The 14,021-nt window shown below is 47.3% G+C and overlaps 1 protein-coding gene across 1 annotated transcript in view; it reads left to right on the forward strand.

Annotated features, from left to right (window-relative positions):
* EIF2AK2 (eukaryotic translation initiation factor 2 alpha kinase 2) overlaps window positions 1-14,021 on the forward strand; it is a 219,104-nt gene that overhangs the window by 21,747 nt on the left and 183,336 nt on the right. Inside the window, exon 3 of the mRNA XM_030196395.1 lies at window positions 8,850-9,040. Coding sequence (XP_030052255.1) covers window positions 8,850-9,040 — 191 coding nt within the window. The remainder of the gene's footprint in view (window positions 1-8,849; window positions 9,041-14,021) is intronic.

The raw sequence follows: 14,021 nt of genomic DNA on the forward strand, positions 1-14,021 counted from the left end.
CTTAACTGCAGTTACAAAGAAGTCTACTGTTCCCATGGAAGGAGATTTGGCTTTGAAGGATATTCAAGATAGAAGACTGGAATCCATTTTTAAACAGTCTTGTATTTGGGGGGGGGGTGGATTTGGGGATTTATTTCTCTTGCACTGCTGGTGTTATTTGTGTTAATTTTGAATAAAAATTATTGAACATAAAACAGGCTTTTGAAGTGGCTATCTGTAGTGCCTGTGTCTTGGAATATTATCTTGTAGCCCTCAGCAATCCGCTTGTCTAGAAGTGGCTTTTTTCTATGTGACTGATATCCTCTATGATCTTATTTGGCTTTCTGTCAAATCCATGGCAGTCTGTCTGTGCTCTAGCTGTGTAATTAGTCTGCAGATTTGGCTTCTAAGACTTGCCTCAGCAGGCTTCCCCTTAGGGGTAAGCATTTTGCAGAGGACTTAGCCTTGTTAAGGAACTAGGGTGTCCTCAGCACTTGCTGGAGGACAAGCCTAAGCCATCTTCTCAGTCGACATCCAGTAGATTTTGAGATACCAGATTTTACAGTCCTGGTAGATCTATTTAGTTTCAGCATTCCAGATATCAAGCTAAATCCTCTTCTTTCAGACAGGAGGGCTACAGGCCTAGCTCCCAAATCTGCAGTCACTTTCAAATAGATACCAAGGTAAGTCCTTTTCCTTTCGTTCAGACAGGAGAGCTACAGGCCTAGCTCCCAAATATGTAGTCGCTTCCAGATCTCTGCAATAAAGTGAGGTGAGTCTGCTGCTCATGCCAGAAATTAGGCAGTTCCTAGCTGAGTTTTACAAGGAGTGGGTGCTGGGTGTTGTCAGGTCTGATTTACAAACTGGAGTTTTTCCACCGATTTGCAAACATTTTTTTGCTTCCCCTTGAGCTCCCGCTTTCTTATTTATTAGAACTAGGAACAGTAGTGCCACTTCCCAAAGTCCAGTGGGACGTGGGTCAGTATTTGGTTTATTTTGTCATTCCCCCAAAAAAGTTTTTTTTCATCCTATTTTAGATGTAAAAAGTGTCAACTGGTCCTTAAGAGGTCCTATTTTGGATGGAAACTTTGAGGTCTGTGATAATAGCAGTGAATCTAGATCTTATGGAGGCAGTGAGAGAGTCTACAGTATGCTGCCACTTCCCTTTTTTTTTTTTTTAATTTGTACCCCACACTTTCCCACTCGGGGCAGGCTCGATGCTGCTTAGGTACTTATTTGTACCTGGGGCAATGGAGGATTAAGTGACTTGCCCAGAGTCACAAGGAGCTGCCTGTGCCTGCAGTGGGAATCGAACCCAGTTCCCCAGGACCAAAGTCCACAACTCTAACCACTAGGCCACTCCTCCACGCTCTATCTCAGAGCCATTTTAAGATCCATAGTCCTGCCCAAGGGAACCATACAGTTCTGTTCCTGCCTTTTGGAAGTCCTTAGTGATGGAGCCATCATGGACATCCTTTTCGGATGTTGAATCTTTTTGTCCTCTTCTGTGGTCCTTTGCAAGGGACACATGACTTTGACGTTTTTTGATTAGACGCTGGATTAGTTTGACTTTGAGTCGGCCTATGTTGTATAGTGAAAATAAGTTCCATGGAGCATTAAGGCATTCTCTACAAGGTCACAGGCTACGTCCTGGGCTGAGCAGGAGCTGTTGTCTCGAAAGACGTTTGCTATATGGTCCTCCCTCTATTCTATTTGTAAACATTACAAGTTTGATGTTTTGGCTAGGTAGAACAGTGCCTTACGTAGGACAGTCCTGGATGGTATTGTGTCTTCCTCTCACCCTATTTAAAGTTCTGGCATTAGCTGTAGGTCTGAACTGTTCTAGCAGTCTGATAATGAAGCTGAAATTTATTCTTACCTATTAATTTCAATTTTTTTGAGTCCTGCTAGACCAGTCCAAGACTCACTCCGGGATTTGATAGATGTTGGGTCCTAGGTCTGTGTATAGTTAGTTTTACAAAGTTAGCATTATAGGGCCTCTCTTCTGGGTTTAGTGTGGTTCTCTCCCTCCCCTCTCAACTGTTTTGATCTCTCGAGTGGCTTTGATATTAGCATTTTGGAATGTTCCTGGCTACAGTACCTGGTATAATGATGATGTAATTGGAGTCTTCAAGTCTCCACCTCCATGTTCATAGGTTTGGACTGGTCTAGCAGAACTCAAGGACAGGAAATTAACAGGTAAGAACAAATGTCTCCTTATTGTGTTTCATTTCCAATTGCATTCTATACTTCACCTCTAAATTTGTGAACGTAGGTTGGGCAGTTAGAAGTACTTTTGAAATCTTTATTTGCTGCTTGAGGGGGATCTTGTGTCTTGGGATGTAAGATGGCCGACAGGTAAGGAGCTCTGGTGAAGAGCTCCTAAAGTCCGGGAAAAACGGACTCACCTGAGCCTACTGTTGCCGTCTCCCAAACCGGAACGGACTGGAACTACACCACAGCCGATCGGGAAGCCACGGGACCTCATTGAATCCCTGAAAAGGTGGGCAATCCCGAGACCGATCGAAGCGGTCTGCTTGTGGCTGACCTCATGGTCGCGACGCATCTCTGGCCGGACGGGCCTGTCCAGGCCTAGTCGAGCTTGCCTGGACCAACCTAGGCCAGCCAGAGCAACCGGAGCAAGCGGGGACGAGTCTGGAGCCGAATCACTGCGGAGCCGCAGCATGCAAAGGGTGACTGGGACTGCCCGCTGTCGTGCCTGGACCGCGTGGCTGCGACGCATCCCTAGCTGGACGAGCGCACCCGAGCCCAGTTGAATTCCTTACTAATAGCTGTCTGCCTGGATCAGCCCAGGCAGACCAACCGAGGCAAGGTGAGCCGGAGCGAACTCGAGTCGAGGCGGAGCTGAGGGGCACCGGAGTGGACAGGCGGGAGATTCCAAGGCTGAGGCCTTTTTGCAGAGGCGCTCCTACCGCCCGAGTCTGGGGCCGATGCATGGGGAGGGACCATCGGAGCCTCGCTGTGCCCGAGAGGAGTGGACCACGGGAGGACGACGACCACCGTGCGGATCGAGAGGAGGAGGTGAGAAGCGTCGAGCACTCGGCACTCAGCTTCGCACCGGAGCGCCGGACAGCGGGCCCCAGATAGATCGGAAGGGCCGGGAGACTCACCTGGTCCCAACCTCGCACCAAGGTGAACCTGATCTTTTGGCACGCCTTGCAGGTGGAGGCCTGACCGCGATCGAACGAGCAGAGAAACTGCCGCTAGTGCAACACTACAGATGACCTCGCCGACCCGACCAGACCATGCGACCAACAACGACTGCACATTTGGAGACAGGGGAAGGACAGAGGATTCTCACCATAAAATCGCTGGTGCAGTGTTCCGGTTTTGTGAAGTGCTGCTCCTCAGGGGTGACATCCTGTCCACCTGTTCCAGCTTCTCCCTGCTTGTTCCAGTCCGCCTGATCCGGCTTCTCCCCGCTTGTTCCAGCCCACCTGATCCTGCTTCTTCCTGCTTGTTCCAGTCCACCTGATCCAGCCTCTTCCTGCCTGTTCCAATCCGCCAGATCCAGCTTCTTCTTCCTGCCTGTTCCAGTCCGCCTGATCCAGCTTCTTCTTCCTGCCTGTTCCAGTCCGCCTGATCCAGCTTCTTCTTCCTGCCTGTTCCAGTCCGCCTCATCCAGCTTCTTCTTCCTGCCTGTTCCAGTCCGCCTCATCCAGCTTCTTCTTCCTGCCTGTTCCAGTCCGCCTCATCCAGCTTCTTCTTCCTGCCTGTTCCAGTCCGCCTCATCCAGCTTCTTCTTCCTGCCTGTTCCAGTCCGCCTCATCCAGCTTCTTCTTCCTGCCTGTTCCAGTCCGCCTCATCCAGCTTATTCCTGCCTGTTCCAGTCCGCCTGATCCGGCTTCTTCCTGCTTGTTCCAGTCCATCCGCTCCAGTTTGTTCCAGTCTGCCTGATCCAGCTTCTCCCTGCTTACTCCAGGCCTTCTGCTCCAGCTTGCCTCCTCCAGGCCTCTGCTCCAGCTTGCTCCAGACTGCCTGATCCAGCTTGCTCCTGTCCATCTGCTTCAGCTTGTTCTAGTCTGCCAGCTCTTGCTTCTAACCATTCCAGCTTGTTCCAGTACTGCTGCCGTGCTCTCCACCGCACTCACCTGCTCCTGCCTGCCTGCTGCCCAATCCACCTGCTCCTGCCTGATAGCCACTCAACCTGCCCACTAGCCAATCACCTGACTGACTGTCCACCCTGGAACCTGCCTGCCTCCCTGCCCATCTTCCTATCAGCTCATCACTCCCTGCCCGACTGCTCACCCTCACCTGCCTGTCTCCCAGCCCATCTACCTGCCCTGTGAACACCTCAGTCACTACTCATGGCCCCCATTCACATTCTACTCCTTGCCCTGTCCCTCCCTAATCTTTTCCCCCTCCCACCGCTGTATACCACACGATCTCACTACCCATCCATGCCCTCTCCCGTCCTGCTCACTACTGCAATACCCTACCTACCCCTGTCCCCCACCACCTCACCATCCCTATTGTCCTCCTCCTTCCTAGCTCTCAACCTTCAACACCTCCTTCTTGCCATGAACCCTTCCCCATTCCTCCTAAGCGCATCCCGTCTTCATTGCCCACACTTCTCCGCACTCTCTTGCTCCTTCTGCTATCCGCGGGAGACATCAATCCCAACCAAGGTCCCCCACACCTGTCCTCGTCCTCATCTCATCTATGCAAATGTCCCTGCGATATCTCCAATCTCATCTCTATTCCCCTCCTCCCCCCCTCCCTCCCCTTCTCGTGTGCCCTCTGGAACGCCTGCTCAATCTGCAACAAACTTCCCTTCACCCATGATCTCTTCATCTCCCATTGAACGCCTCTGGAGGAAATCTCGCACCCATACTGACTTCATTCACTTCAAATTCATGCTATCCTTCTTCCAATCCTCCCTATTCCTCGCCAAACAGGACTATTACACCCAATTGACTAATTCCCTCAGCTCTAACCCTCGTCGTCTCTTCGCCACCCTCAACTCCCTCCTCAAAGTGCCCTCTGCTCCCACCCCCCACCCTCACTCTCTCCTCAATCTCTGGCCGACTACTTCCGTGACAAGGTCCAGAAGATCAACCTCGAATTCACCACCAAACCTTCTCCTCCTCTTCATCCTATAACCCACTCTCTCAACCAACCAACCCAGGCCTCCTTCTCCTCTTTTCCTGATATTAACGAGGAGGAAACCGCCCATCTCCTCTCCTCTTCGAAATCCACCACCTGTTCCTCAGACCCCATCCCCACCAACCTACTTAGCACCATCGCTCCTACTATCACCCCCACGATCTGTCATATCCTCTACCTCTCTCTCTCCACTGCAACTGTCCCGGACACCTTCAAGCATGCTGTGGTCACACCACTCCTCAAAAAACCATCTCTTGACCCTACCTGTCCCTCCAACTACCGCCCCATTTCCCTCCTACATACAGTTCAAGCTTCTCCTACAAACCTACAAATGCACTCGATCTGCAGCCCCTCCTTACCTCTCTACCCTCATCTCCCCTTATGTCTCTACCCGTAACCTCCGCTCTCAAGACAAATCCCTCCTTTCAGTACCCTTCTCCACCACCACCAACTCTAGGCTCCGCCCTTTCTGCCTCGCCTCACCCCATGCTTGGAACAAACTCCCTGAGCCCATACACCAGGCCCCCTCCCTACCCATCTTCAAATCATTGCTCAAAGCCCACCTCTTCAATGTCACTTTCGGCACCTAATCACAACACCTCTACTCAGGAAATCTAGACTACCCCCAACTTGACATTTCGTCCTTTAGATTGTAAGCTCTTCTGAGCAGGGACCGTCCTTAATTATTAATTTGTACAGTGCTGCGTAACCCTAGTAGCGCTCTAGAAATGTTAAGTAGTAGTAGTTGTCACTGCTACAGCATCCTTTAGGGCAGTGGTTCCCAAACCTGGTCCTGGAGGCTCCCCAGCCAGTCAGGTTTTCAGGATAGCCACAGTGAATATTCATGAGAGAGATTGGTGTATGGGAAAGGAGGTACTGTAGGGGGAGAGTTTGGGGTGGGTAAGGTTTGGTTAAATTGGATTATACGATTATTGAGAGGGAAGGGGCTATAAGAAACAAGGTTTCCCCCCCCCCCCCCCCCCAATGGATTGGAAACATTGAAATGTGGTGTTCCTATTTCGTTGTTATACACAGTGTTATTCCATAGTTTATACCTGTTTCTTGTTTGCTCTTGGTTGGCAAATCTGTATTCCTTTGGCAGTTCTTTGTATTATATTATAACATTTAAATAACTAAAAAGATTTCATATTAAAAATAGAGAAAAGCTTTACAGAGGGATGTAAGATTTGTTGCGTGATACCTAGAACCAGCGTAAACAATTTCTTTGGCTTCACTTGGGGATGCTCTAGTTAGGAGCTTTTTTCTATTTAAAATTCTTCTGCAAATGCATTATTGTTTATCACACTGTTAAATATGTGTTCTGGTATCCTATGCATTTATCCCCTATCTTGGTGAACAAAAGAACTATAGGATAGCTTCTTGGTGTAATAATATGGCTTTTTTAAAATGAGAAGTTCCTCCTTTTTATAAAATAAGGGAAATAAAAGTTTTCCTTTTATATTTTCAAATTACCCTGTTATAGGGATTTGTCTTTGTTTTGTTTTCCAGTTAGGCTAGGTTAAATTTTTTAACCTCTATGTTAGGGGCTTATACCCAGCTTTTCTAAGGATTCTGTTTTGGAATTGCTGATGGTTGAGGTTTTCCCTATTACCTGCACCCCTGAAGATGTCACTGTTTGTCTGAAACTCAAAAAATTACTTTACTACTCGGTCCAAAGAGAGTTCAGCTTAAATTGTAACAATATTACAAAACAAAAAAAACCCAAAATCCTCAGCAAAAAAATCTCAGTAAAAATGAACCATAGCTTCACTGCTTAAAGTTTAAAATCGTATAATCATTGGTCAGAAAAAAACTCCACTTGTCCAACAAAATGCAGGGTAACTAACACTCATTTAACACAACACATATATATATATCTTTCCACAGTTCACTGTAATTGATTAGTTAAAATGGAAGATATGAAATTCATATGCAATTATATTTAAATGAGTGTCGATTTCTTGTTAAGTCTCATCAAAATATTCCAACAGGGACTCCCTGTTTCACTCATGCTTCTTCAGGGAGTTTCTTTATATGTCTTCATCCCAAGGCTACTTCCAAAATGGCTATGGGACAAAAAAAGATGCTAACATATAAAGACCCATTCTGTCATCTTCAAGCCCTGCCAAGTTCAACTCCCTCCCCCAGAACAATATGAATTCCATTAAAAAAGCTTTCCACTCAGTAACAACATTAAACCCATAAAGCTGTACAGTATTCAACAAAAATAACCAGTGCTGCACCTGTTGCTGCAAGTGTCAGATGGCGTTCTGAAAGTTGCAATTGCTCCAGTGCAAACAGTGTAAAGAACAAAGAGTCCTAATTTTCAATAAAATGAAGAACTAAAGGTTCATACATTTTCAGAAATTAATACAGCATCAAAGTTCAATTAATCTAGTTTTTTAAAACATGTGAAGTTTGCCTTATGTAATATTGTCCACCTGGTCAAATTGTCAGTCCTCTAATGTAATTTATTTGATAGTCTTTGCCTGATTAAAAAAAAGTTTTATTCATATGAAAATCCCCAAATGTCTCATGTTCCACCGTAATGTGGCATACAGAACATTGGCCACAACTTTTGTCGTCATAATTCTAGCACCAATAGTCATACTAAGATATTATACAGTTGAAAATTTTACCCCTCTGAGAGAACCATATTATAAAGACCACTAAAAAGAAAAATGCCTACATGAAAAGAGTTAAAATCTGTGATGGCAAAAATGTTCTGTTTTGTATTGAAATTACAATTTTTTAAAAAATGGCTATTTTTCAGGGCAACAAATTATTTCCCTTTTTTAAAAAAATTTGTTTTCACTGTTTTTCAGCTCTGTATTTTCAAGAAGGAGGATTTTGTTTACTTTTATGCATTTATTTATTTATTATGTATTTTGGTTGGGCTTGACATTCGGACTTGTTTTTCAGGTACATATTTTCTTGTTTACTGATTATTTCTAGCTGTCTCTGTGGAGTGTGGGTGCCAGTGTTAGCATAATGACACTTTGGATAATAGTGTTTTTCCAAGTTGTAGTTTGTATCTCTGTTAAACAGTCTTATCGAGTAAACTGTTGAAAGTAGCACAACATTAATCTTTGTACAGCAATCAGGTTGTGCAAGGGAATAACTGTGAAAAACAGCATCACTTCTTATATTAACTACGTAGTTAATAAACATCAGAAATACTTGTATATGATTTCTAAGGAATGTTAACTACTTTTTCTTTAAATCTAGCCATAAGAAAACCAAAAGCAGAGAATTAAGATGGAAAATGATTGAGAATAGGGAAACTCCAGGACTTAATACTTGGGTGGTATAAAAAAAGTATAGCTTGACAAAACAGAGCAGTCCTGGAATTGACTTCAAACATAAAATATTTTCTCAACCTTTTATTTTTTTAAATAAATCAAGTGGACACAACCTGTATCATTACCTGCTGTCTTCAGCTTTTATTCTGATTATCAATTGACAATTAGAGTAGAAATAGTGAAGGTTGCCTCTTACATTTTTGCGGCTTACATTTTTGGAGGAATTTTAATGTTCTGTTAAGGTGTATGTATTTATATAGTGCGTTCAGATACTAAATTGCAATATAATTTTTTTCTTTCTACATGTAGCATCCCATTCTTTTTCTTTGTATCTTTTTTATTGGTATCTGTGCTCTTTGTTGCAATGAACAGGATTTGGTGTACTGTAGTAAAATACACAATAAAAGTAAACTTTCTTAAAAATCTGTTTTTGTTTTGTAGAGTGAGCATGCTGCTTCACCCATAAGGGCAGCATCACCATCACAAAGAACTTCTCCCACAATAAGAGAGTCACAACAATCATTACTTAATCCAAGTAGACATATCACTTCACTCAATGAATATGTACAGAGGACTAAGAAAAAACTTGATCTCGTTTACACAGAGCAAGCTGGGCCTGCCCATTTACAAATGTAAGTCTGATTTCCTCTTCCCTCCCCTTCAAATTCCTCTTGTGGACTGTCTGCGTGTGGTAAATTGAGATTGCTTGTATTAGTTTTGTAAAGTTCTTATGTGTACATTTTCCATTGAGACTTATAGATAAGTTTGCTTCTTTGGATGTGCGTTCCAACATATAGGGGGGAATTCTTCAAGCAGCGTTATGGCTTTAACACACCTTGATGAGCTTGCTAAATGCTAAAAGCCCATAGGTATAGAATGGGCTCATTTGCATTTAGCAAGCGTTAATTAATTTAGCACTGCTCGATGAATTTCCCCTATAGCTTCTAAGAAATCTGACAAATGTTAACTAGCAAGGAAAAAAACATTTCCAAGAGAAATTTCTATCTTTTCGAAGGCTATATATTGTTGCTGATATTGAAATTGAGATATTTCTCTTTGTTGGTGGCTGATCAGGCCAGACCAATAGACAGAGAAAACCTAACCTGCTTCACTTCTAAATATACCCTAATGCAGCTGGGAAGTCAGTATTTTCTGACTCTCAGATGAACAGACATATGAAGCAACAAAAAATGGTTACTGTGGCAGAAACTTCCTCAGTGGGAGCCAAGGACCAGAGCCAGGTTTGAAAAATGGAGGACAGTGTTGTGGCTTATCTCCTCCCCACATAGGTAACTGGCCTCTGAGCTTCCATAGTGTCCCACAGATCAATCCAGAGACGTGTGGGTTATATCCCTTTACCAGCAGGTGGAGATAGAGAGAACCTCTGAGGTTTGCTATATGTGGACCTGTGCAGCCAAGTAAACCTCAGTATTCTTTCTAGCAGGTAGAGGGCATCTCTGTGCACTTTGCAGCTCTGGTTTGATCTGGCTACTGGTGTCCTTTGGGCCTAGTTTAGCACAGTCAGGGGTTGAGTGGCAGTTTGTAGCTTCTGGTGTACACCTGGTGGTGCCAGGTCCCTCCCGGTCTCCCCCTTACCTTTCCTCCATCGCCCGGGGCTGTGGGCCTGATCAGATGCTGCCTTTTTCTCCTGAGTAAGAAAAAAAAAAAAAAAAAGTAAGCGTCTCTTTAAGAGACTTTGTTTTTGTTTAATCATATGGAGGAGCTAGACGGGCTGCCGATTCTGTTTGAGGGGCAGGCCTTTGTGGGGCGTGTCAGTGCCTTCTGAGACGGCTAAGCACTGCTCCCGGTGGGGCCGGAGAGCAGCATCGGGGGAGTGTGAGTCGTGCCACCGTCGGCCCACAGTGGGTGTTCAGCTCAACGGTGGTTCCCCTCAGGCGTTCGGTGAGTCGGAAGCGCAGGAGATAGTTTTGTCGGTTTCCTCGGGGCATTTAGTGCAGCTTGCATCGGCGAGTGCAATATTTTCCTCTCAGGCGCTACCAGCGCCGCATGTGGCGGTTGACAGACAGGAGGCACAGTGTGCTTCTGTGGCACAGGCTCCAATGGAGAAAAGCAATTTAGAGGGAGCAGGGGAGTCCTTTTCAGTTCCTTTTTCCCCGGATTTTGTTTTATTAATGCACAATGCCTTCTGAAGAAGTCAGGAGCTTCTCTTCAGGCAGCCCCGTCTCTTCCTCAGCAAACTTTGGTTGCTGCAGCCTCTCAGTCTTTCCTGCCAAAATGTCCCCGGGTGAAGATTTTGGATCCCGAGGAGCTATCTGACACAGATGGCCCGGTTTTGTCTCCGGGCTCTCCTCAGAATCATTGGATTTGGTAGATGAGGTCACCCTGCCTTCTGAGGAGGGGGATGACCCAACGGCTGCCCACCTTTTTTGCAGGGAAGAGCTTCCCTCGCTGATTATTAGGGTTTTTGATGTTTTGACCATTTCACCCCCTGAATCGTCAGGGGGAACAGGTTCAGTGTCCTCTATTATGTCTGGCACAAAATGCCCACCTTGTTCCTTTCATGTGCATGAGGCCATGAAAATGCTTATTTCGGCAGAGTGGGATACGCCGGGCAGTGGGCTTAAGGTTGCTAGAGCTATGTCGCGTCTTTATGCACTGCCTGCTGCTGACTTATTGGTGAAGGTTCCTACGGTGGATTCATTAATCACAGTGGTCACTAAGAAAACCACTGACCCTGTGGAGGGTGGCACAGCGCTCAAGGACCCTCAGGATTGTAAGTTGGAGACTTGCTTGAAGCTGTCCTTTGAAGTAGCGGCCCTTTCCCTGCAAGCTTCAGTTTGTGGCTCCTATGCGGTGCGGGCATGCTTATTGTGGGTATAGAAAGCCTCCTTTCCGGAGGACCTCATGGCTGTTTTGCCAACCTTAGAGTCCGATTTAGCCTTCCTTGTGGATCTTCTTTATGATCTTTTGAGGGCTTCAGTGAAGGAGATTTCCATAGCGGTCACCGCGCGTCGCTGGCTGTGGTTGCGACCTTGGGCTGCAGACATGGCCTCTAAGTCACGGCTGGCAAGGCTTCCTTTTAGGGGAAAGCTTTTGTTTGGGACAGACCTAGAACAGATTATGAAGGACCTTGGTGACTCTAAGGGCCAGCGCCTCCCAGAGGACAGGTCCAAATTTATGCGACTGGCGGGACCTAGACCTAAGTTTAGGGATACACGTTGTTACCGTCTAGGTCGCAGGGCCTCTTTTCAGAGAGCAAGGTCTTCTCAGAGACCTCAGCTCTTTTGAGGTGACAGGCTGGCCTTCCTTTCCGGTAACAGAAACCAGCCCGCAGCCAGGTCCGCCCAATGATGGGGCCCTGGTTCATCTCTAGCCGGTTATTGGGGGCAGGCTGTTGTCATGTCCCCTACCTCAACGCAAGCGGTGTCCTCGGGCTGCGCAGGGTCCCGTCGACACGCACACTTGACTGGCACAGACCTGAGCCATGTGTGTGTGGTTCTTCTCTGGCTGCAGGCTCCTTGATTGCTTTGCTTCCATGCACCTGGCTTCCAGGCTCCTTGATTGCTTTGCTTCCACCCACCTGAGTATGCTCTTCCTCTGCCTGGCTTCCCTTGCTTCTCTCCTATTGGTCTTCCTGTTCCTCCTTCCTCTGCTCTTGTCGTATGGCTGTGCCCCTTTTCCCTGCTGATGTCAGACGCCAGCACTTTATCAGCTGAGCTCTCCCTAGACTCCTTGCTTTGGCTTCTATTTTGGTAGGTATTACTTGCTCAGTAGTGTGCTTCTCCTCTACTTTGTTCTTCGTTGCTGATTCTGCCTGTACCTGGATTACTCTTGTGTCTGCTGCCTGCCTACTGACCTTGCCTGTATCTGGATTACCCTTGTGTCTGCTGCCTGCCTACTGACTCTGCCTGTACCTGGATCACTCTCTTGCCTGCTGCCTGTCTGGCCATCACGTTCATCACCCCGCTTCTTGCTCCATCTCGTAAGCCCTGCAGGCCGCCCGCACCTAGGGGCTCAACCTCTGGGGAACGGTGGTCAGGGCAGGTGAAACCCGGGGTTGTCCGGCTGCCAAGCAGAATCTGGTCCGAGTACCGGGCTCAGCAGCGCTCTACTTGGTACAAGAACTCGCAGGTCTGACAGTTGTCCCTATTCCTGGTGGAGTGGACCAGGGTAACATCCGACGGATGGGTCTTGGAGGTTATCGGAGACGGCTGCAAGTTGGAATTGGCTCGTCTGATAGTAGACTCGTTTCTGGAATCTCCTTGCAAATCTTCCACCAAGGTGCGGGCAGTTTGTCACACCCTCCTCAACTTACTACGACTGGGAGCCATCCAGCCTATACCCCCAGCAGAAAGAGGGTGTGGTCGATACTCCATTTATTTTGTGGTGCCAAAAAAGGGCAGTTCTTGGCGACCTGTCCTAGATCTCAAGTGCATCAACAGGTCCTTACGGGTTCGGCATTTCCGCATGGAAACCCTCCACTCGGTGATCGCAGCGGTACAGCCAGGGGAGTTTTTGACATCTCTCAATCTCAAATAGGCCTATTTACACATTCCAATTTGGCCTCCCCACAGGCGTTTTCTTCGCTTTGCAGTGCTCGGTCATCATTTTCAATTCAAAGCGATGCCCTTCAGCCTAGCCACAGTACCTCGGACTTTTTCCAAGGTCCTTGTCGTAGTGGTGGCCTATCTCAGAAAGGAAGGGATTCAAGTCCATCCTTATCTAGACAACTGGCTTGTGTGGGCGTCTTCTTTTGAGGAGAGTCGACAGGCAACCGACAGCGTGGTCAGGTTGCTTCAATCATTTGGTTGGGTGATCAACTTCCCAAAGTGCAGCCTTACGCCCTCCCAGATGCTGGAATACTTGGAAGTGTGCTTCGATACCCGAACAGGGATAGTCTCTCTTCCTTCAGCTCGAGCACAGCAGTTGCAGGGTCAGTTATGAGCTCTGTTCCAAACTCCGAACCTGCGGGCTTGGGACTATGTACAAGTTCTGGGTTCCATGGCCTGCACCTTGGACATCGTAAAGGGGGCCAGAGATCACATGCGCCCCCTGCAGTGGCACCTTCTGAGCCGTTGGTCTCCTCTCTCGGAGGATTACGAGGTTCGGGTGTCATGTTCGACCCGTCTGCACACAATCATGCACTGGTGGTTCAGTCAAAAGAATCTGGTGTTGGGCATTCCTCTGCAAACCCCAGAATGGAAGATCGTGACCACGGATGCGTTGCTGTCTGGTTGGGGGGCTCATTGCCTCCAATGGACAGCCCAGGGCATTTGGACCTCGACGGAGGCATCTTGGTCCATCAACAGCTTGGAGTGGCCGGCAATTCATCTGGCCCTTAGGGAGTTTCTGTCTCTTCTCCATGGTTGCCCAGTTCGAGTTCTCTCAGACAATGCATCAGCGGTCGCCTACATGAACCATCTGGAGCACCAGGAGTGCACCACTAGCACGTGAAGCGGCCCTGATCTGCCGTTGGGCAGAAACTCATCTCTCTCTCTTGACGGTGGCTCATATAGCGGGGTCACAGAATGTGCAAGCAGACTTTCTCAGTCGCCACCAGTTGGAGCCGGGGGAGTGGACACTCTCCCCTCTGGCCTTCGATCAGATAGCTGCCCGTTGTTGATGCCGGTGATGGACTTAATGACCACCGCA

Source organism: Microcaecilia unicolor, chromosome 3 (assembly GCF_901765095.1).
Source record: "Microcaecilia unicolor chromosome 3, aMicUni1.1, whole genome shotgun sequence".
In the NCBI taxonomy this organism is placed as follows: Eukaryota; Metazoa; Chordata; class Amphibia; order Gymnophiona; family Siphonopidae; genus Microcaecilia; species Microcaecilia unicolor.